At 42.0% G+C, this 20,570-nt stretch overlaps 1 protein-coding gene across 1 annotated transcript in view; it reads left to right on the top strand.

The window, feature by feature from the left end:
* COL4A4 (collagen type IV alpha 4 chain) overlaps positions 1–20,570 on the top strand; it is a 153,921-nt gene that overhangs the window by 115,497 nt on the left and 17,854 nt on the right. The window contains exons 37-44 of the mRNA XM_038001450.2: positions 201–308; positions 8,476–8,547; positions 9,698–9,826; positions 9,919–10,029; positions 11,426–11,581; positions 13,956–14,063; positions 15,754–15,762; positions 19,703–19,828. Of these exons, the coding sequence (XP_037857378.2) occupies positions 201–308; positions 8,476–8,547; positions 9,698–9,826; positions 9,919–10,029; positions 11,426–11,581; positions 13,956–14,063; positions 15,754–15,762; positions 19,703–19,828 (819 nt within the window). The remainder of the gene's footprint in view (positions 1–200; positions 309–8,475; positions 8,548–9,697; positions 9,827–9,918; positions 10,030–11,425; positions 11,582–13,955; positions 14,064–15,753; positions 15,763–19,702; positions 19,829–20,570) is intronic.

Raw genomic sequence — 20,570 nt, 5'->3', positions numbered from 1 at the left:
TGGCAACTTCATTCATTTGGAAGTGTATTTTCTCCTTCTGAATTTAAATGTATTTTTCTCCCTAGAGTTCAGATACATAGGAAGAAAAAGTAAGAGACAATGTTCTCTGTTAGCCATTTATTAAGAACATAGATGACTTTCGCAATGAATGTAACTCATTTATTATCTGGGCATCTGCAAAACTTCCCTGTCATCCTCAGGTGATCAGGGGATGCCTGGGCTGAGGGGACAGCCAGGAGAAATGGGAGACCCTGGGCCAAGAGGCCTCCAGGGGGATCCAGGGATACCAGGTCCTCCAGGAATAAAAGGTAAGTCAAAAGAAAGCCCATCCCACCAGAAAAATGCAGCCCAATGAGGGCAAATTAATGGTGTTTTTTCCTGTACCAGTGAGTGACCATGCTCTTGGTCATACCATTCTTTTCTGTAGGTGCTGTTAGCATCTTCCTGCTCTTCCTTAGCCAGGGCTGTAGTGCCCATCCAGCCAGCTGACCTGCCTTCTACCAGGGAGATGGTAGTGCTACCATGCTACTCTTTTCTTTTCTCTTTTCTTTTCTTTTCTTTTCTTTCTTTTTTTTTTTTGAGACAGTGTCTTGCTCTGTCGCCCAGGCTGGAGTGCGGTGGCGCAATCTCAGCTGACTGCAACCTCCACTTCCCAGGTTCAAGCGATTCTCCTGCCTCAGCCTTCCAAGTAGCTAGGATTACAGGCGCACCACCATGCCCGGCTAATTTTTGTATTTTTTTAGTGGAGACGGGGTTTCACCAGGTTGGCCAGGCTGGTCTCAACCTCCTGACCTCAAATGATCCACCCGCCTCGGCCTCTCAAAATGCTAGGATGTGAGTGCTGGGCTGCTGCCATCTTATTTCTGAAGGCATTTAGCCAAATGATTTTTATGATGTTTAGGCCCATTATTTATGTATTCTCTTCACCTATGGTTAAGCTCCTACTATGTCCTAGATTCTGTGCTAAATGCTGGGTGTAGAGTTTTGAAGAAAATAGACCTGCTTCCTGCGATCATGGAGCTGGCAGTATGGCAGGAGAGAAAGACATCAATAATACATGTGGAAATGAACATATGTTTACTGATCATGATAAGTGGAAGAGAAAATAATAAGGTGCTACAGAGATAGAGTAATTAGTGTTCACCATCTTTGTTTGATCAAGGATAATTTTTTCTGGGTTGAATTTCTTGGTCTGTAAAGGCAATAGTGGACTGGTTAGAAAAGTCTGGTTGTAATATAATAATATAATACAATACAATATACTATAAAATACTTGTCTTTAACAAATCTTTATGCCCTCACATTCATCCATGGTATTAATCTCTCTTCAGTCCATTTCCTTCACTTTAGAAAATGTACTTTTTTGGCCGGGAGTGGTGGCTTATGCCTGTAATCCCAGCATTTTGGGAGGCTGAGGTGGGCAGATCACTTGAGGTCAGTAGTTTGAGAACAGCCTGGCCAACATGGTGAAACCCCATCTCTACTAAAAATATAAAAATTAGCTGTGTGGTAGTGCATGCCTGTCATCCCATCTATTTGAGAGGCTGAGGCAGGAGAATTGCTTGAATCTGGGAGGTGGAGGTTGCAGTGAGCCAAGATTGTGCCATTGCACTCCAGCCTAGGCAACAGAGTAAGACTCCATCTCAAAAAAAAAAAAAAAAAAAAAAAAAAGGAAAAGAAAAAGTACTTTTTATATGGGTATTTTTGGGCATATCTTTAGCATAACACGTTGTATCACATTTGTTTGGAGGTTTTTCTCATCAAATAGAGTGTGATTGTTTAAAAAGCAAGGACTTTTCATATATCCTTGGGACCCAGTCACTACTCAGTAAGTATATTGGTTGGTGGTATGAATGGATGGACAAACAGGAGAATGAATATCTGAGCTGGTAGCCATGAGGTTGCTGTCCTTATCTGAACCAACAGCTGATGGTTTCGGCTTACTTGGTAGAGTCTTTTAACCAGGTTTCCTCTATTTCTTCTTCCTTCCCTTCTCCTTTCACCTGCCTTTGCTCATTGGCTCATACATATACGAAATCCTGGTAAAATAAAAAGTACCTTCTGAAAGAAGGTACTGAGTTGGAAACCCCTTCTTCTGGGATTAATCCTTTTATTGTTTTGAAAATTCAAACATGATTTTCCGACACTTTGCCCTCTTCACTCGTTGGATAGCTTTGAAATAATTGTAATTTTCCAGAAGTTGTAGTGTGGTAGGTATTACTTGGTATGATTCTGTGGAGACAGGAGCCATTTGTGTTGAAGAGTTGGTATACTCATGTATTTTCATGCAATCACATAACTTGATAGGAAAAGTTCCCTTCACAAGATATCTTTGTACCGTTCTCCATCTTCATTGACACTTTTAGTAATGTGGATTACAGCAATTCATGATAAATTTAGGATTTCAGGCAAAATGATCATTCTGTTATTTTGAAAGTTTCTCTGGTGATTGTGGCCACTTCCTGTCTCTGACCATCTCTACAGCCTTCATGGCATATTCTTTGACACTTTTTTGTGTCTGGAAGACAGTTGGTAAAGAACCAAAAGAAAACACTTGTCATCATTAACCACTCCCACCCACTGCATTTCCACTTCTTCCTACCCTCCCAGTTTAGTAGCACAGCAAGGATTTTTAAGTGTCTTGGTGGCTTAACAACATACACCCAATTTGGTCAAAATGACAGGGCTCATGTCAGTGTTGTTGATCCTTCTTTCCCTTGAATTTGTTTGAATTTATCACACAACTTCAGTATGGCATGCTATTACGAAACTAACAGCTGGCCGGCATGGTGGCTAATGCCCGTAATCACAGCACTGTGGGAGGCTGAGGTGGGTGGATCAGCTGAGGTCAGGAGTTCGAGACCAGGCTGGCCAACATATAGAGAAACCCCGTCTCTACTACAAAAATACAAAAATTAGGTGGGCGTGGTGACGGGTGCCTGTAGTCCCAGCTACTTGGGAAGCTGAGGCAGGAGAATCACTAGAACCCAAGAGGCGGAGGTTGCAGTGAACTGAGATTGCATCACTGAACTCCAGCCTGGGTGACAGAGCAAGACTCAGTTTCAAAAAAACAAAACAAATAGCTAGTAAATTTGATCCATAACAAAATCACCCCAAAATTAATCTCCAATCACATCATAATTCTGTGCTATGAAATAGTGTGTTAAAAAAAGAAGGTGAGGAAATGAACACATTACTTCACATGTTCATACCACCTACAGACAGATGTTGCAGTAGTGCTCCATCCCCATATAGTGACGCTGTTTCACTTCAGACAGCTCAGAGAACAACCCGTCTTTAAAAACGATAACACAAAACAAAACAGTGAAATGTATTCCTAAAAGTTAAAACATCTACAGTATAAATTCATTGTTGCAGCTTGTCATGTTGATATAAAAATGAACCACACTCCAGCAGAAACACTTTGAACTGAGAAACTAAATATTTGAAGTAAGTTCTAACTAAGTCAAAGGGACTGATTATCTTGTTTGAACAAACCAGCTGCTGAACTCAAAGTTGTTTGCTCTGCTAGAACAAGCCATATGGATTTTGCGTCCTGCTTGTGTTCAATCAGATTTAAACTTTAACTTAAACATATGCTAAAAATGGCTTGATTCCAGCCACCATTGACTTTCTTCACAGAATTACAAAAAACTACTTTAAATTTCATACGGAACCAAAAAAGAGCCTGTATAGCCAAGACAATCCTAAACAAAAAGAACAAAGCTGGAGGCATCAGGCTACCTGACTTGAAACTATACTACAAGGCTACAGTAATCTAAACAGCATGGTACCAGTACCAAAACAGATATATCAACCAACAGAACAAAACAGAGGCCTCAGAAATAACTCTACACATCTACAACGATCTGATCTTCCACAAACCTGACAAAAACAAGCAATGGGGAAAGGATTCCCTATTTAATAAATGGTGTTGGGAAAACTGGCTAGCCATATGCAGAAAACTGAAACTGGACCCCTTCCTTACACCTTATACAAAAACTGGACCCCTTCCTTACACCTTATACAAAAACTGGACCCCTTCCTTACACCTTATACAAAAATTAACTCAAGATGGATTAAAGACTTAAACATAAGTCCTAAAACTATAAAAACCCTAGAAGAAAACCTAGACAGTACCATTCAGAACATAGGCATGGGCAAAGACTTCATGGCTAAACCACCAAAAGCAGTGGCAACAGAAGTCAAAATAGACAGAGGGGATCTAATTAAACTAAAGAGCTTCTGCACAGCAAAAGAAACTATCATCAGAGTGAACAGGCAACTTATAGAATGGGAGAAAATTTTTGCAATCTATCCATCTGTCAATCTACAAGGAATTCAAACAAACTTACAAGAAAGAACTGCCATCAAAAGGTGGGTGAAGGATATAAACAGGATATGAACACTTCTCAAAAAAGAACAAAAACAAAAACACGACATTTATGCGGCCAAAAAACATATGAAAAGAAAAGCTCATCATCAGTGGTCATTAGAGAAATGCAAATCAAAACCACAATGAGATACCATCTCACGTCAGTTAGAATGGCAATCATTAAAAAGTCAGGAAACAACAGATGCTGGAGAGGATGTGGAGAAATAGGAACGCTTTTACACTGTTGGTGGGAGTGTAAATTAGTGCAACCATTGTGGAAGACAGTGTGGCGATTCCTCAAGGATCTAGAACCAGAAATACCATTTGACCCAGCCATCCCATTACTGGGTACATACCCAAAGGATTATGAATCATTCTGCTATAAAGACCTATGAAAATGTATGTTTATTGCAGCACTATTCACAGTAGCAAAGGCTTGGAACCAACCCAAATGCCCATCAATGATAGACTGAATAAAGAAAATGTGGCACATATGCACCATGGAATACTATTCAGCCATAAAAAAAAGAATGAGTTCATGTCCTTTTCAGGGACATGGATGAAGCTGGAAACCATCATTCTCAGCAAATTAACACAGGAACAGAAAACCAAACACCACATGTTCTCACTCATAAGTGGGACCTAAACAGTGAGAACACTGGACACAGGGAGAGGAACATCACACACTGGGGCCTGTCAGTGGGTGAGAGGCTACGGGAGGGACAGCATTAGGAGAAATACCTAATGTAGATGATGGGTTGATGGGTGCAGCAAACCACCATGGCACGTGTATACCTATGTAAAAAACCTGCATATTCTGCGCATGTATCACAGAACTTAAAGTGTAATAATAATAATAAAATGGCTTGATTCCTAGACTTAAAATTTTAAGTACATATGCCCTTTAAAAGGAAGACACCCAATTCCTAGTTGGGAAGTAATATAAGATTGAAATAATGAAAACCTAAATAATATTATCTGTAGCATGACAAGAACTGGAAAGAATGTGGATTTCATATCTTGGCTGGTAGCAAGTAAAATGTTTCATAAGAAAAAAGAATCTGGAAATAGCTTTCCTCAGAAAAGAAATGCCATGTCCCTTAGAGCTATGAACATCATGGAAATACTCCCCCCAACTTTTTTTTTTTAACTAGATTACTTCCCTCTTGCCCTTCCCCCACAGCACTTACCACACTGGATGTAATTGCCCGTTTGTTCCATCACATCAGGGACAGACTTGTCCCACATTGTCTTGACAGCACCTGCCAGGAGGTACATTTGGGGCAGACTCTCTGTGCATTAGGGAAACATGTCTTACACCCTTATTAGGCACTCACATATTTGCTGATATAAAAAATATTTAAATCTTATTTCAGAATCTTTGTTGATAAGAATCTTCCAGGTTTTTCAACCATTACTTACAGTCACAAAGATCTCCCCATCAGCTTTAAAGTTAGGGTGAGCAGTTGTCCTGTTTTGCCTGGGCCTGAGTGGGTATTTCAGGATGTAGAAATTTCAGTGCTAAAACCAGGAAAAAGTCCCAGGCAAACAGGGACACATTGATCACCCTATTAAAAGTATGAACCCATATAAAGGCTCTTGGGTGTGTAGAGTAATGTTTTCAGGCTTTATACAGCCTGTATTTCAGGCAAAATACAGCCTGAGAGTGGGAATCCAGTCGTAAAGAGTTCACTGGCTAACAAAGAGGGGAGCCACAATTCCAGCTGGACTGGAGGTTAGATTCACTGACTGGAGAAAGCACCCGGCCTGAAAGTACAGTGTGCTGCAGCCTTAAAGATTGAAATAATGAAATGATGGTTGTTTAGCAGGAGGACGACAAGAGAGGTGAATAAAAATTCCTCATTACCCAGAAATGTGCTTTGTTAGCCTAATTGCCTCTCATCTGCACTGTATATATTTTATGCATGAACAACTTTCTGATTTAGAGATGGGATTGATAAAAAGCTTTCAGTAAGAAGGAAAAATTACCCTTACAACCCTACTCAGATGTAGCTGCGTTCAATTTAGAATGATAACATTGGGTCAGATAAGGGTCGGCCAGTTCAACAATGGCGAGAGGCTGGGGCTGTGACAATCTAGGATCTGGATGTGTTGATGTGACAATGGGGAGCTGGCAGGAGCAGAGACATTCCACCCCAGCCAAGTCCCCAAGCCGTCAATCTTGGTGACTAAAGCTGGAGATCAAAACATGTGGAAATAGTGAAGTGGTCCCCCAAAAAATTTATTATCATTTCAGATAGACTGCAATAAATATCCAGATTTGGCAGATAAAGAAGGTCTGTGTGTTCTTTTGGTGCAAACTTGAAACGTTGGCTCATAAAATAGGAAAGAGGATTGGAGAATAAACTAAGCCAGAACTGTACAAAGTGGTTAGGAATAAGAGATTTAGGGGAAAAAAAGATGCACTCCCTTTTTTTTTTTCAAGAGAATGTGGCTCATTTAAACCAATCTAAAGCTTAGATCTTAAAAGAATAACAACTATCTGTTTCAAGTACTGATGATAAATAGAACGGAAGCAACTAATTGTACCACCTTCTAATAAGAATCTATAGAGGACTTGCTTAAAATGAATAGATAATAATTAGCACTTGAATTATTTATATGCAAACTGATACCTCTGACTTCTGTAAATTATATTTGTCCTATAAATCTATTAAAGAAAGATATGGTATACAAATAAAAATTCTACCCTACTCCTTTTTGTAGCTTTCTCCCCCATCCACCTTGTTCCATATTTTCTCATTCACTCACTCAACAAACATTTATTGAACACATTCATAGGACCTATTCTTGAACTCTGATTTACCTTTGAGCAGGGGATATAGTCACCCAAAGACATGATTGTTGCACAGTGTGGGGTGGACATCAACAATCAAGGGGGTCCTATATCATGGGGGTAGGTGAGGGGCACCTTCTGTGTTCAACCTTATAAGCTGATGGTATTTTTATCCCAAATTTGAGAGATGTGACCCTAAACTAAGTAAACAGGCTGGCTGTGCACCGAGAGGCTCTTGTCTTGGATAAGAAAGAACAGCTACTGGGTGGAAGATCTACTGATGAGATAGGAAGTTTTCCAGGCTTGGCCAGAGGCTGGGGAGAAGCTGCAGCGCTCATAGCCATCAGTGGGACAGGACTTGTGAGAAGGCACCCAGCAGATGGCTCAGTGCCTAGGAGATGCTCGATAAATTTTCTTTACCTGCTTTCTTCCCTCCCTCTCCTCCTCCAACTTTACTAAGGGCCATCAGGAAGTGTCATTTGAAAAGGCTCTCGTTCAGACAACTTCAACACAACTCAACAAACCTTGAAAAACCTTAAGAAAAATTTTCCGCTGGAAGTGTTTAGTGACAACTTCAGTCAAGCCAGGCTGGTGGACGGCTCTTTGGAGAACTAAACAGAAGGTTCTGAGAGAAGGAACAGGCATCAGCAGGGTAATGTCTATTTACAGAGACGGGAGTTTTCAGTGATCATCGCAATATAGACTTAGGTTCTGCAGAAAGGTATCAGAATGGTTGTGAAAGAAGTGACTGCAAAGCAGTAGCTGGAGCCACACTCGCCATGCAGGCCTGAGCATCGCAGGACCAGCATTTGCCATCACGCCACAGGCGCCACGCATCCTCTCATCTGACTGCATCTCCATGAGTAGATCCTGAAGAAGCTAGAGTCTGCAGCCCCTGGGAGGGTGCAGTGACCCCAAGCAGGTGTGAGGCCTGGATTTGCCCCATCCCATCTCTTTCCTCATCTAGGGTGATTTTACTGTCATAAAATCAAAGGTCACTTTCTATGCCAAGATTCAGTCATTCTAGGCCGTATCTGGTCATGATAGGATCAGAAACCAACAGCAGTACTTTAAAACCAAAGAAATGTTTGTGTTAAGCTGTCTTGGCAGAACATCTTTATCGGATGAATGTGTTAAATAGTACTGGGCCTGGGTTTCCACCGTGATGACGAAGTCGGGATGCTCAGAGCTGTCTGCTGGCCCCAGCAGCGCGCCCTCTGCTGGGCAGTGCCTGCGGTTGTAGCTGGAGTGAGGACCGGTGGCTGGTCTTCCCTTCCGGTCACAGGCCTGTGGTGTGTTTCAGGTCCCTCCGGATCACCTGGCCTGAACGGCTTGCATGGATTGAAGGGTCAGAAAGGAACCAAAGGTGCTTCAGGTAAGCACCTAATCATTCGTAACAGACTGAGCTTCAGTCAATGGTTCATGAGAGAAAGTGGTACCTCCCCTGGTATTTCTGTACTTCATGAGATTTGGAGGCAGTACTAAAAAAACTGGCTTAGGTTAGAGACACGCTATTGGACCTATTTTTAGTGCTGAAAATGACATATGAAAAGGACATTTGAGAAAACCCTATTTAAGAAGGAATGGTTGGTTAACAGTGTCTTTGTTGGTATTGCTTGGAATTTTCTGTCTACTAAAAGTGCTCTGAACAATTGCTTTAATGGAGCCACATTTCAAAATGTTATCCTAGCAAGTAAATAGTTGAGAATTTTAGGATTTTTGTATTGTTTTAAGTATAGTAATGCTATGTTTGACCACATGGGTCAAAATAGTACTAATAGCATCCTTTTATGGCCACTGCTAAAACAAATTACCTCCACAATTTGCTATTATTTTCATACCATAAATAGGTTAATCTTTGACAAGTGTATTTTATCTTGTTCTGTTTAATATAGTGAATATTTGTGTTACTTTCTCAGAAAAACCGCCTATGATCAAATAAAGTAGCTGAAACCTAACATGCAAATTTGAGTGACCCTGAGGAACAGGAATTGTGCTGCTAGGTTTGAATTTATTGTTGGAAAGAGGTGAAATCTTTATAGTTTGGAAGATCCAGTAATATAGTCACTAAGATTCATTTAATAGCTCCTCCAAATAGTTAGATTAAATGTGTGTTCCTTCCAAGAAAACACTGATGTCCTTCCTTCCCAGTGTGAAATTCCACAATAGTTCTAATTATGCCAGTCTCCACCTCAAATTTCAAAGGAACTTATGTATAATTACTTATTGTATCTCATTTGTTTTTACTCTATCCATTGTAGAGGTCGGAGTGTTGGTATTGCCTCTAAATTGTTGTTTTTTAAAAGCTGGAAAATAACCTAAAAGAAATAAAACTTATGGCTGGCCAGAGTGATGGGTCCTAAGAGAGAAATGGTGCAGACATTTGGATCACCATTGCAACCAGTGGTTGGTGTCTGCAGAACCAGCCACTTCTCTGCTGCTATTGGGAGGTGATTCCTTTCCAGGCACTATAACAGGGACAACCAAAGAGAAGATACAGTATTAATTCTGTTTTCCCCACTAAGGTTTGCATGATGTGGGGCCACCTGGTCCAGTGGGAATGCCTGGGCTAAAAGGGGAGAGAGGAGATCCTGGGAGCCCAGGAATCTCTCCTCCAGGTCCTTGTGGAGAACAAGGTCTCCCAGGTCCCCCAGGTAAGCTGCAGCATGCTTTGCCCTTCTTTCAATAACTAAACCAAAACCTTCCGAATGCAATGAGGCTAACGTGTGAACATGTCCCTTCTTAGGGAGATCAGGACCACCTGGTCCTGCGGGTGCCACAGGAAGAGCGCCTAAGGACATTCCTGACCCAGGTCCATCTGGAGATCAGGGACCTCCTGGTCCCGATGGCCCAAGAGGTATGAGAGAATCATGACAAAGGATGGCAGTGCTCCCTTTGTTAGATGCTGCCAGCTCTGGAGGAATGCATGACCAGAGAGTGGCAGAATAGAAGCACTGAAGCAGCCCCCGATCAGCTTGGCAGGTGGATAAGTGAGACACAGTTAGGGTGGGACTGTGGGTAGTGGTGGGCTCTCAGGACCATATCCAGGACCAGGACTTGGCCCTGTCACTCTTCTATTTCAGCTGTGTTAGGCCCTCGCCTATTCAGGGTAGAAACTGACAAGCAAGCGTTTCTATCACCAGCTTGATGCTGACCAAAAGTCTTCAGAAGTAGGTGGCAAGTGGGAATCACACCCTCCTTGTTGGTCTCTAGCAACTGTCACATAAACCACTGGCACTAGCCCAGAGTGACAGGATGCAGGCCTGTTGCACACAAGAAACAGTCTCTTCGTGTGCTGCTGACAGTACGTGTTGTTTCTTTCATCACTTCACAGGGACAAACTTTGGTAAGGAAAGATGTTGGAAGTCATTACTAAGCTGACCAAGTAGGTTTAGGGAGAGCTGGGTTGGGAATTCGGAGGAGTGTGGCTCCGTGTGATATCTTGCTAAATGCAGGCAATTGCATTCATACAAGCTCTTAGAACTCTTCCTTAAAGACACATGCCCATCATCTTTGAATCTTTAGGATATTAGAGATTGTACACTGAAAATAATAAAGCTCTCAAAAGTGTGCTAAGAAGTACAGAAGCTAAGTAGGAATATAATTGGGGCGAATTTATTCCTATTTGTGGAAAGTTGTTTTCCATTAGGATTATAAATTTAATCGAGTGAACATTCCTTTCCCACCAGACATATTTCCTCAAATGCCTATCTGTCCGTCCGTCCATCCATCCATCCATCCATCCACCAATCCATCCATCTATGCATTCATCTGTCTGTCTGGTACTCTATTCATCTATCCATCTATCCATCCATCCATCCATCCCTCCCTCTCTCCCTCCCTGCCTCCCTCCCTCCCTCCCTCCCTCCCTCCATCCATCCACCCACCCATCCATCCATCTTACCTATCCATCCAACCATCTATCCACCTATCCATCTTATTAAAGCAGTAAGATGGCAATGCAAACAAAAACCCAAAATGATATTTTCAACAGGAATGACTTTGAAGGGAAGGAAGGTTTTGCTTGGGTTCATTTTGTCTAACAGCTACCAACCCATTATCTACACCATTTCTCAATTTGGTATTACGATCCATTCTATTTCATTTCTGTTATTGACTTCCTTATTCTTCTAATTCTCTTTATTCCTTGCTTGCAAATCATTAAATTGTTTTTCTTCAGAAGCTGTCAAGCAGCTAGTGTACACATTTGTCTTTGATTAAAAGAATATTTTTTGTCTCTTCTCTGTGGTCAGGAGCACCAGGGCCTCCAGGCCTCCCTGGGAGTGTTGACCTCCTGAGAGGGGAGCCAGGTGACTGTGGTCTACCAGGGCCACCAGGTCTCCCCGGCCCACCAGGCCCTCCAGGATACAAAGGCTTTCCAGGATGTGATGGAAAAGATGGCCAGAAAGGTATGAATGTTGTTCCATTAAGTAGTGTATGAACACCTTGGTTATCTTACCCCTGAGGGTCTGGGGTACTGTGCCACCATTTCTATTTCCTATGTAAACAAAGTGACTCCTTTCCAAAATGTCCTTATTTCCCCAAAGAGTCCTGAAGTTTGGGTCAAAGTTGAACAAGTAAAAGGAAGAAACACTAGTTCATCTTTAGGCCCTAATAATATTCTTGGTAATCTTCCAGGCCAGAACTGAACAGTGGAAATGTGATGCAAGCCACATGTGCAATTTAAAAATATAGTAGTCACATTTTAACAAGTAAAAACAAATGAACTTTCATACTTTATGTGATTTAACATAATATATTTAAATATTTTAACATATAATTAATATACATTTATCAATGAAATAATTGAGCTGATTGTGCAAACCTAGTTCCTTTTGCAAATAAGCCACTTCTTCTTCCTGCCTTTGAAATCCCATGTGTGTTCCATGCTAACAGCACAGCTCAGGTCGGACTGGCCACATTTCAAGTGCTAACTAGCCGTGTGTGGTTAATAGCTTCTGTATTGGACAGCTTAGTTTTAGACTGCTGACTTTGCTTTTTTATATTCATGCAAAGATCCCCAATCACTGAATTTCCCCACTCTTTGAGGTTAAAATATTTATTTTAATTATTTTTTATCCAACTGCTAATATTTAGGGAGATCAGTTTTTGGTCGCCAGAATTTCAGATAATTTTTAGGTTCAAAGAAGCTTTTTGTTGAAAAAACATGACTAATGAGTATCCATTTTAACTCCCCCGTTTCATAAATAAGGAAGCTGGATATCAGAAAAACAGCAGTTGAAATTTGCAAAAGGAGCCCAATAACTAGCACCTTGCCTGAGTTCTGAACCAAGTGGGAAATAAGGCAAAAGATTAGATCACAGATAAAAATCACTGTGAGGCTGCCATGACTATAGTGCAAATGGCATCTGTGGAATTGTGCAGTGTACAGCTTGTACAACAGTATGGAGCAAGCCTGTTCATCTATATTAGCAATGAAATCAAGTTTAGAGAATGTGGCTCAAATCTATAGGTAAGTAGGCTTCCAATTATTGAACTTCAGAATTGGACTGATGTGCTAACACTCTAGTCACCAAGAGAAAGGAGGAAGGGGCTGGCTAACACTCCTCCTCCTTAGTTACTCTAGGGAATAAATCTCTACCTGGACATAAAATTCAGGACTGAGGAAATAACACACCATATGAATACGAGTGATCTACACAAGAATACACAGGGAGTTAGAAATATTGGTGGAACCACTAATCATGCTTCTTGACTCCCAGTCCAGAGAATATAATGGCCAAACAGTGCTTTACTATAAAGAGAGTGAGTTTCCTCAGTTTACCTTTTATGACTTACACAGTGAGAAATATTAGGCACCTGCAGGAATATAGTGGTGAACAAATTTAAGTAGAGTCTCTAATCTTATAAGGACAGAGTTTCCGCCTGACTCAGTGGTTCACACCTGTAATCCCAACACTTTGGGAGGCCAAGGTGTGAGGATCCCTAGAGGCCAGTATAGTTCAAGACCAGCCTGGGCAACACAGTGAAACCCCCTCTCTACAAAAAAATGAAAAAATTATCTGGGCATGGTGGTGTGTGCCTGTAGTCCCAGCTACTCGGGAGGCTGAGGTGAGAGGATCACTGGAACCCAAGAGCTGGAGGCTGCAGTGAGCAATGATTGTACCACTACACTCCAGCCTGGGTAATGGAGCAAATAATAATAATAACATTTCTTTTATAAAAAGCGTAGTTTCATGGAAGATAGACATGCACACTAAGGGATATGTCAGTTTAAATCCAGTTAAGTGTCCTGAATGAAGAGCTTATCAAGAAGCAACTAAACTTCAGTTGGGATTCCAGGGAAGGCTTCCCTGAGAAAGTGAGACTTGGTCTTAACTCTAAAAAATGAGGAAGACACCATGGATATGGAAGAAGTAAAGGAACATCACATACGTTGTGCCTAAAACTTGAGGAGAGTGGTTTGAACTCGGCTGGGGAGGTACATTGTTCTCGGATATTGAAAGCTCTTTCCTGATTTTCCCTTCAGTTCCAGTCCTTTGTCTCCAGAGAAAGTTCAGGGTTATAGGACTTCTTTTCATTGTAATTGAGTCTTGTCTTGATCATGGAACCATTTCCTTAGTTCTTTTGGTCGATCATGTGTTTCCTTCAGAGGCAACCCGTCTAAGCCCCACAGAGGAAAGCGAGGCTCATCTCGACTCTCAGGCTAGCTATGCCCTGCATTTTGTTGGAGTGAATTTCTGAATTCAGTCTATCAAACTGTCATTGTTTTTATCTTGTCTCATTCCAGTGCCCTCATTTTTATGTTTTGGTTTTTTTAAGGACCAATGGGATTCCCAGGGCCACAGGGACCACATGGATTTCCTGGGCCACCTGGAGAGAAGGGTTTACCTGGACCTCCAGGGAGAAAAGGGCCCACGGGTCTTCCAGGTGAGCTTCCAACCTGCATAGAGCGTTTTGTTTAAACATTACTAAAACGATCATCGTTCAGAAAGTAGTTAATATTCTGAATTACTAGCATATTTTTATTATTTAAGCCCTTTCTTATATTAAGAGTATATTTCTTTCAGGCAGCACTACAAAGTCTCATGTTTGGTAAAGTAATAATTTGTTGCCAGAATAAGTAAGTTTGAAAATTAGGAATTGATTTTATATACACTTTTTGTTTGTTTGTTTGTTTGTTTGAGACAGTCTCACTCTGTCACCCAGGCTGGAGTGCAGTGGTGTGATCTCAGCTCACTGCAGCCTCCGCCTCCTGGGTTCAAGTGATCCATCTGATTCAAACTCAAGTAGCTAGGATTACAGGTGTGTGCCACCGTGCCTAACTAATTTTTGTATTTTAATAGAGACAGAGTTTCACTATGTTGGCAAGGCTGGTCTCAAACTCCTGATCTCAGGTGATCAGCCCACCTCAGCCTCCCAAAGTGCTGGGATTACAGGTGTGAGCCACTGTGCCTGGCCCACATAGACTATTTCTAAGGGAAACAAATATGTGTTCCTTTATGCAAGAGGCAAAGACTGATGTGATTATCGTTTATTAGGATCGTATATTCAGTTCTGATCCCTGAATTTTCATTGATTTTCCTAGATGTTTTATTTAATATTTTTCTGTAAAGTCCATTCGTTCCTAGGAAGGGAAAAAGCTATTCAGTTTAACTCTATAGGCAACAGTTTTTAACTATAGGGTCAAATTATGACAAGGAAGAGTTGGGGAGAGAAGGGGCAAACAGACATGTGTATTTGAGATGGGCAGAAGTAATATCTTTCAAGATCCTAAATCGATATTATGGTAATGTGGCATCAGTTCAGAATATTTTGCAATGTCCTAAGTTAGCACTCTAGTTCAAAGAATAAATAAATCACACTGCTTTATGATGTATCATAGTACAGGAGGAACAAGGGCTTGTATATTGATTCTTTTTTTTTTTTTTTTGAGACGGAGTCTCGCTTTGTCACCCAGGCTGGAGTGCATTGCAGCGATCTCGGCTCACTGCAAGCTCTGCCTCCTGGGTTCACGCCATTCTCCTGCCTCAGCCTCCCAAGTAGCTGGGACTACAGGCACCTGCCACCTCGCCCAGCTAATGTTTTTGTATTTTAAGTAGAGATGGGATTTCACTGTGTTAGCCAGGATGGTCTCGATCTCCTGACCTCATGATCCACCCGCCTCGGCCTCCCAAAGTGCTGGGATTACAGGCGTGAGCCACTGTGCCCTATATGTTGATTATTTTCACATTTCCTTTCTATGCATACCCTATACCTGGTAAATTAATATGAAATTTTCAGAAGCTTTTAAATGGATAGAATTCCTACATGCATTAAATTAGGGGATATTTGCAATAAGAAATCAACTAGAATTTTATATTGCTCAAGAGAGTTTCATTTCAAGTCATTCTACAGATGAAAACTCCATTACTAAATCATAGCTGCTCCTGTCAGTCACACTGATGTGGACTTTTTATGTAAATAGATGCTGCCATTCTGCTTGTCATTGATGCTGCCTCAAGTTATTATGTATGTTCTCAATCTATTTCACTTTTGTCCTAATCCACAAATTTACAATCTCTTTGCACCCTGTGAAAATCACGGCCTGACCTTGTTTGTTGTCTTCGGACTCCTCCAGGTCCCAGAGGTAAGCTTTGCTATAGAATTGGTCATTTCCCCTCACTCTGGTTTCTAGTCATTTCTGTACTTGTCCTTTTTCCTCTGTATGGGTGAGCTAAACTTTGTTACATTTTTATAGATGGGGTGCTCTAAGGATGTTAGGCTGCAGTGCTTTGCTTCCTCGTTACAGATATAGTAACCTCATATTAGAGCGTCCTAACACTTAGCCTCACTGATAGGTTGTCAAGGCAGCGTAGATCCTTAGCCTACATAGTTTCAATTGGGGCATGAAGTATGTGCGCTTTCTCTGTCAAAGGCTATAGTACATACCAATGTAAGTTCCTTTTTTAAATTCTACAATATAAATACATAGCGCATCCCTAAAATAAATGGGATACACAACATTAAAAAATGGGGCCTCACCTCCCAGTAAGGGGCTGTGACAAGCCTTTCCTATTACACCCTCAAGTCCATTTTTAAGAAGCACATTTCGTTGTGTGTTAAAAGGAAAATGTTCACTTAATGCTCTGCAATGCAAATACAACATGTTATTTTGTGCCTGGCATTTTCAAAGAAAATAAAAAGCATTTCTCAAAAGAGAAAAAGAAAAATTGTGAGTGCTTGCATTTGTTCTTTCCAGGCCTCTGTTATTAGCCCTAATGAAAATTGCTCTGAATACAGACACCGTGTGTTACTTTTAAGGTCTTTAGAAGAGAGGCCTCAGCCCCTCAACCCCTTTTTTTTTTTTTTGAGACAGAGTTTCGCTCTGTCGCCCAGGGTGGAGTGCAGTGACGCAACCTCGGCTCACTGTGAGCTCCGCCTCCCGGGTTCACCCCATTCTCCTGCCTCAGCCTCCCAAGTAGCTGGGACTGCAGGCGCCCACCACCACGCCCAGCTAATTTTTATATTTTTAGTAGAGATGGGGTTTCACCGTGGTCTCGATCTCTTGACCTTGTGATCCGCCTGCCTCAGCCTCCCAAAGTGCTGGGATTACAGGCGTGAGCCACCGCGTCCGCCCCACCCCCGCTTTTTATTTTTCAGCTTCTGACTTATTAGAAAGTAAAGAAAAGCAAAATCAAAATTTTAAAAAGTCCTGCTATTTTCAATGCTTATATTTAAAGATTAAACTCTATTTGTTGTTTTCATTTCAATCCTGTCTCTCTGTGATTGTAAGTCATTTCAAGAGAACATCAAAATTCTAAATAGGAAGCACTAACCATATGCTCCCACTTTCTCAACTCCGTTGCCACTGGGAATGGCCAGACATTACTCAGGGAAAATAGGAGATGCTTCTATGCATCTCTGTCAAGTCACCTATAGTAGAAAAGCCAAGTTTTACATTAAACTGTACTTATTATAGAAATACATTTGGCCCTGTGTTGCTTGTGGTTTTATACCATATTTTACATGGGGTTAAATTCCAAATAGCTCATAAGAATTCCAGGTCATTTTACACAGGCCCAATAAGTATTAGGAGGCTAAAACTTTGTTGTTATGCCACATTTTGTTAAGGATTTTCTTACTGCTTTATGATTGATGTTCTTGAAATTATTTCACACTTTTGCATACATTTGAAGAACACCATGGCTAATCAGATGATATCTTTTATTTTTATTTTATTTTTTTGGAGACAGAGTCTTGCTCTGGTGCCCAGACTGGAGATCCCGCCACTGCACTCCCAGATTCAAGCAGTTTTCCTACCTCAGCCTCCCAAGTAGCTGGGATCACAGGCATGTGCCACCACACCTGGCTGATTTCTTGCAATTTTAGTAGAGATGGGGCTTCACCCTGTTGCCCAGGCTGGTCTTGAACTGTCAAACTCAGGCAGTCCACCCGCCTCAGCCTCCCAAAGTGCTGGGATTACAGGCGTGAAACACCATGTCTGGCCAGATAATACCTTTTAAAATATGTTTCATTTCTGAGAAGTTGTTACCCAGATATTGAGTTCCTGATGCAGTCTGATGAGGTGGTTAAGAACATGGGTTTGGAGCTAGAATGCCCTGGATTGCAATCCAGACTCTGCCATGTGTAAGCTGTGTCACCACAGAAGTGTCACTTATTTGCCTGAGCCTGTGTGTGTGTCTGTGTGTTTTTTTTTTTAAGACAGAGTCTTGCTCTGTCGCCAGGCTGGAGTGCAGTGGTGTGATCTCGGCTCACTTCAGTCCCCACCTCCCGGTTCAAGCTCTCCGCCTCCTGGGTTCAAGTGATTTTCCTCCCTCAGCCTCCCGAGTAGCTGGGACTACAGGTGCCCACCACCATGACCGGCTAATTTTTGTATTTTTAGTAGAGATGGGGTTTCACCATGTTGGCCAGGATGGTCTCGATCTCTTGACCTTATGATCTGCCTGCCTTGGCCTCCCAAAGTGCTGGGAGGACAGGTGTGAGCCACCGCACCTGGCCAAACCTGAGTGTTCTTATCCATAACCTTCTCATAACAGTAGCACATACACAGTCTTGTTGGGAGGATTTAATAGTAAAAGCATTCAGCACAGGGCCTGATATATGATAAAGCATTCAGCGAGTCTCAGCTGTTATCATTATTTTTCAGTGTTATTATTTCTTATCCCTATGTGATTTTTGCAGGATGACTGAATGAAGCTTTATTAAAAATGTCTTAAAGATGTGAAGGTAAAAGAAAAAAAGGTCACATCTTTAGTATAGAGGTTTTCTTTTTTCTTTTTTTCTTTTTTCTTTTTTTTGGAGACAGAAGCTTGCTCTGTCACCCAGGCTGGAGTGCAGTGGCACAATCTTGGCTCATGCAACCTCTGTCTCCTGGGTTCCAGTGATTCTCCTGCCTCAGCCTCCTGAGTAGCTGGAACTACAGGCACTTGCCACTACACCCAGCTATTTTTTTTTTTTTTTTTTTTTTTTAGTAGAGATGGGGTTTCACCATGTTGGCCAGGCTGGTCTCAAACTCCTGATCTCAAGTGATCCGCCCGCCTCGGCTTCCCAAAGTGCTAGGATTACAGGTGTGAGTCACTGTGCCCAGCCTGTGTTTTTCAAAGTGAGATTCCCAGATCAACGCCATCAGCCTCCCTGGGAACATGTTAGAAATGTACATGGTCCCCACTTCAGACCTCCTGACTCAGGAACTCTGGTTTCTAACAAACTAGCGACATGATTCTGAGGTGCTACAGTCAGAGTTATAGCTTTACAACGGTGCTTTTCAGCCCTAATGGACCCTGGAATCACCAAGGGACTTAAACAAAAAACTATTGACACCCAGGTCCCACCCCCAGAAATTCCTATTTAATTAGTCTAGATGGGGTCCCAGTGTTAATAAGTACATTTGAAAAGCTCACCAGCTGAGTTTATTATGCAGTCAATGATGAGGACACTGCTCAGGCCACACCCTATTATCAAGTAAACCAGTATTTCGGGGAGTGAGACCCAGGCATTGGTATATTTCCATGACTCCCCTGGATAAGTGCAACGTTCACTCAGGGTTGAAAGTCACTGCTTCTGAGCCTCTAGCAATCCTGAAATTCTATGTGAGTGACGGACACTATGGAAACCCATGTGGCGCTGCAGTGTAGGGTAAGGACTCAGGGACACATGAAGCTGAGCTTTAGGAACCCACCAGTCCCTCTTGCAATGCCACCTGTGGCTGCTACTCCAGTAAAACATGACCCGGAGATTGGGTAATCCTGTGAAGGTCATCATATTGCTGCATCATCCGACCTTCACTGTTTCATCCTTCTGCTTCCTCTGATGCTCCATTCACTCATTCGGTCAGTCCATGTTCTGGAAGTTTTTCATGCACCCTCCAGGAAACAAGACAAATTCCTGCCTTCATGGAACTTATACTGGATTGTTGAACCTTTACAAACATTTATACTGAAATTTATACTAAATGTGAACTGAATTTCAGCATAGTGTCAGAAGTCCAAGTTTAACCAGAGACTGTAGAAGGAGCTTGTTCATAAGCCTGTGTGCATCCATTACTCAAGCGGTAATTCCAATTTCAGGTGAACCGGGGCCACCTGCAGATGCCGATGACTGTCCCCGAATCCCAGGGCTTCCTGGGGTGCCAGGCCTGAGAGGACCAGAAGGAGCCATGGGACTCCCTGGAATGAGAGGCCCCCCAGGACCAGGTATGAGCCACATGCTGATTGTTCATTATTTTCACTATATATTGCTGAAATGAAATTCTAGATGTTTTATTTTGTAGCTTTTGATATGGAGAGTAAACAACTAGGGAGAAGAAAATATGTCTTTCCCTTTGTAATTTGTTTCTACCTTGATCCAAAGTACATCAATCATAGGCTAACTAGATCCACATATCCCTTCTATTTTTTTATTTTATTTTATTTTTGAGATGGAGTCTCGCTCTTTTGCCCAGGCTGGAGTGCAGTGGCGCCATCTCGGCTCACTGCAAACTCCGCCTCCCGGGTTTACGCCATTCTCCTGCCTCAGCCTCCCGAGTAGCTGGGACTACAGGCGCCTGCCACCATGCCCGGCTAATTTTTTGTATTTTTAGTGGAGATGCGGTTTCACTGTGTTAGCCAGAATGGTCTCCATCTCCTGACCTTGTGATCCTCCTGCCTTGGTCTCCCAAAGTGCTGGGATTACAGGAACCGGAATGTTCTCTTTCCTTTCACCCCCCCCCCCACGGCCCCACTGTGATTTGGGCTCTTTTTGGTTCAGGGACACAGGAACTGGAAGCAGAGCTGAATCTTGTACCGTTTGTTTTTCTTCTGGTTCCTCAAAACCAAGAAGTTAAGTGCTCAAGAGATGTCCCTCTCAACAGGAGTCAGACTGGTTCTTAGGTGGTGGCCAAAACAGCCCTGGAGCCTTCCTCAAATTAATGTGGGGTTTTCGTTGTGTGTGTTTGTT

Source organism: Chlorocebus sabaeus, chromosome 10 (genome assembly GCF_047675955.1).
Source record: "Chlorocebus sabaeus isolate Y175 chromosome 10, mChlSab1.0.hap1, whole genome shotgun sequence".
Taxonomy (NCBI): domain Eukaryota; kingdom Metazoa; phylum Chordata; class Mammalia; order Primates; family Cercopithecidae; genus Chlorocebus; species Chlorocebus sabaeus.
Note: the sequence above shows the minus strand (reverse complement) of the source record. Positions and strands in the feature narration are given on the sequence as shown.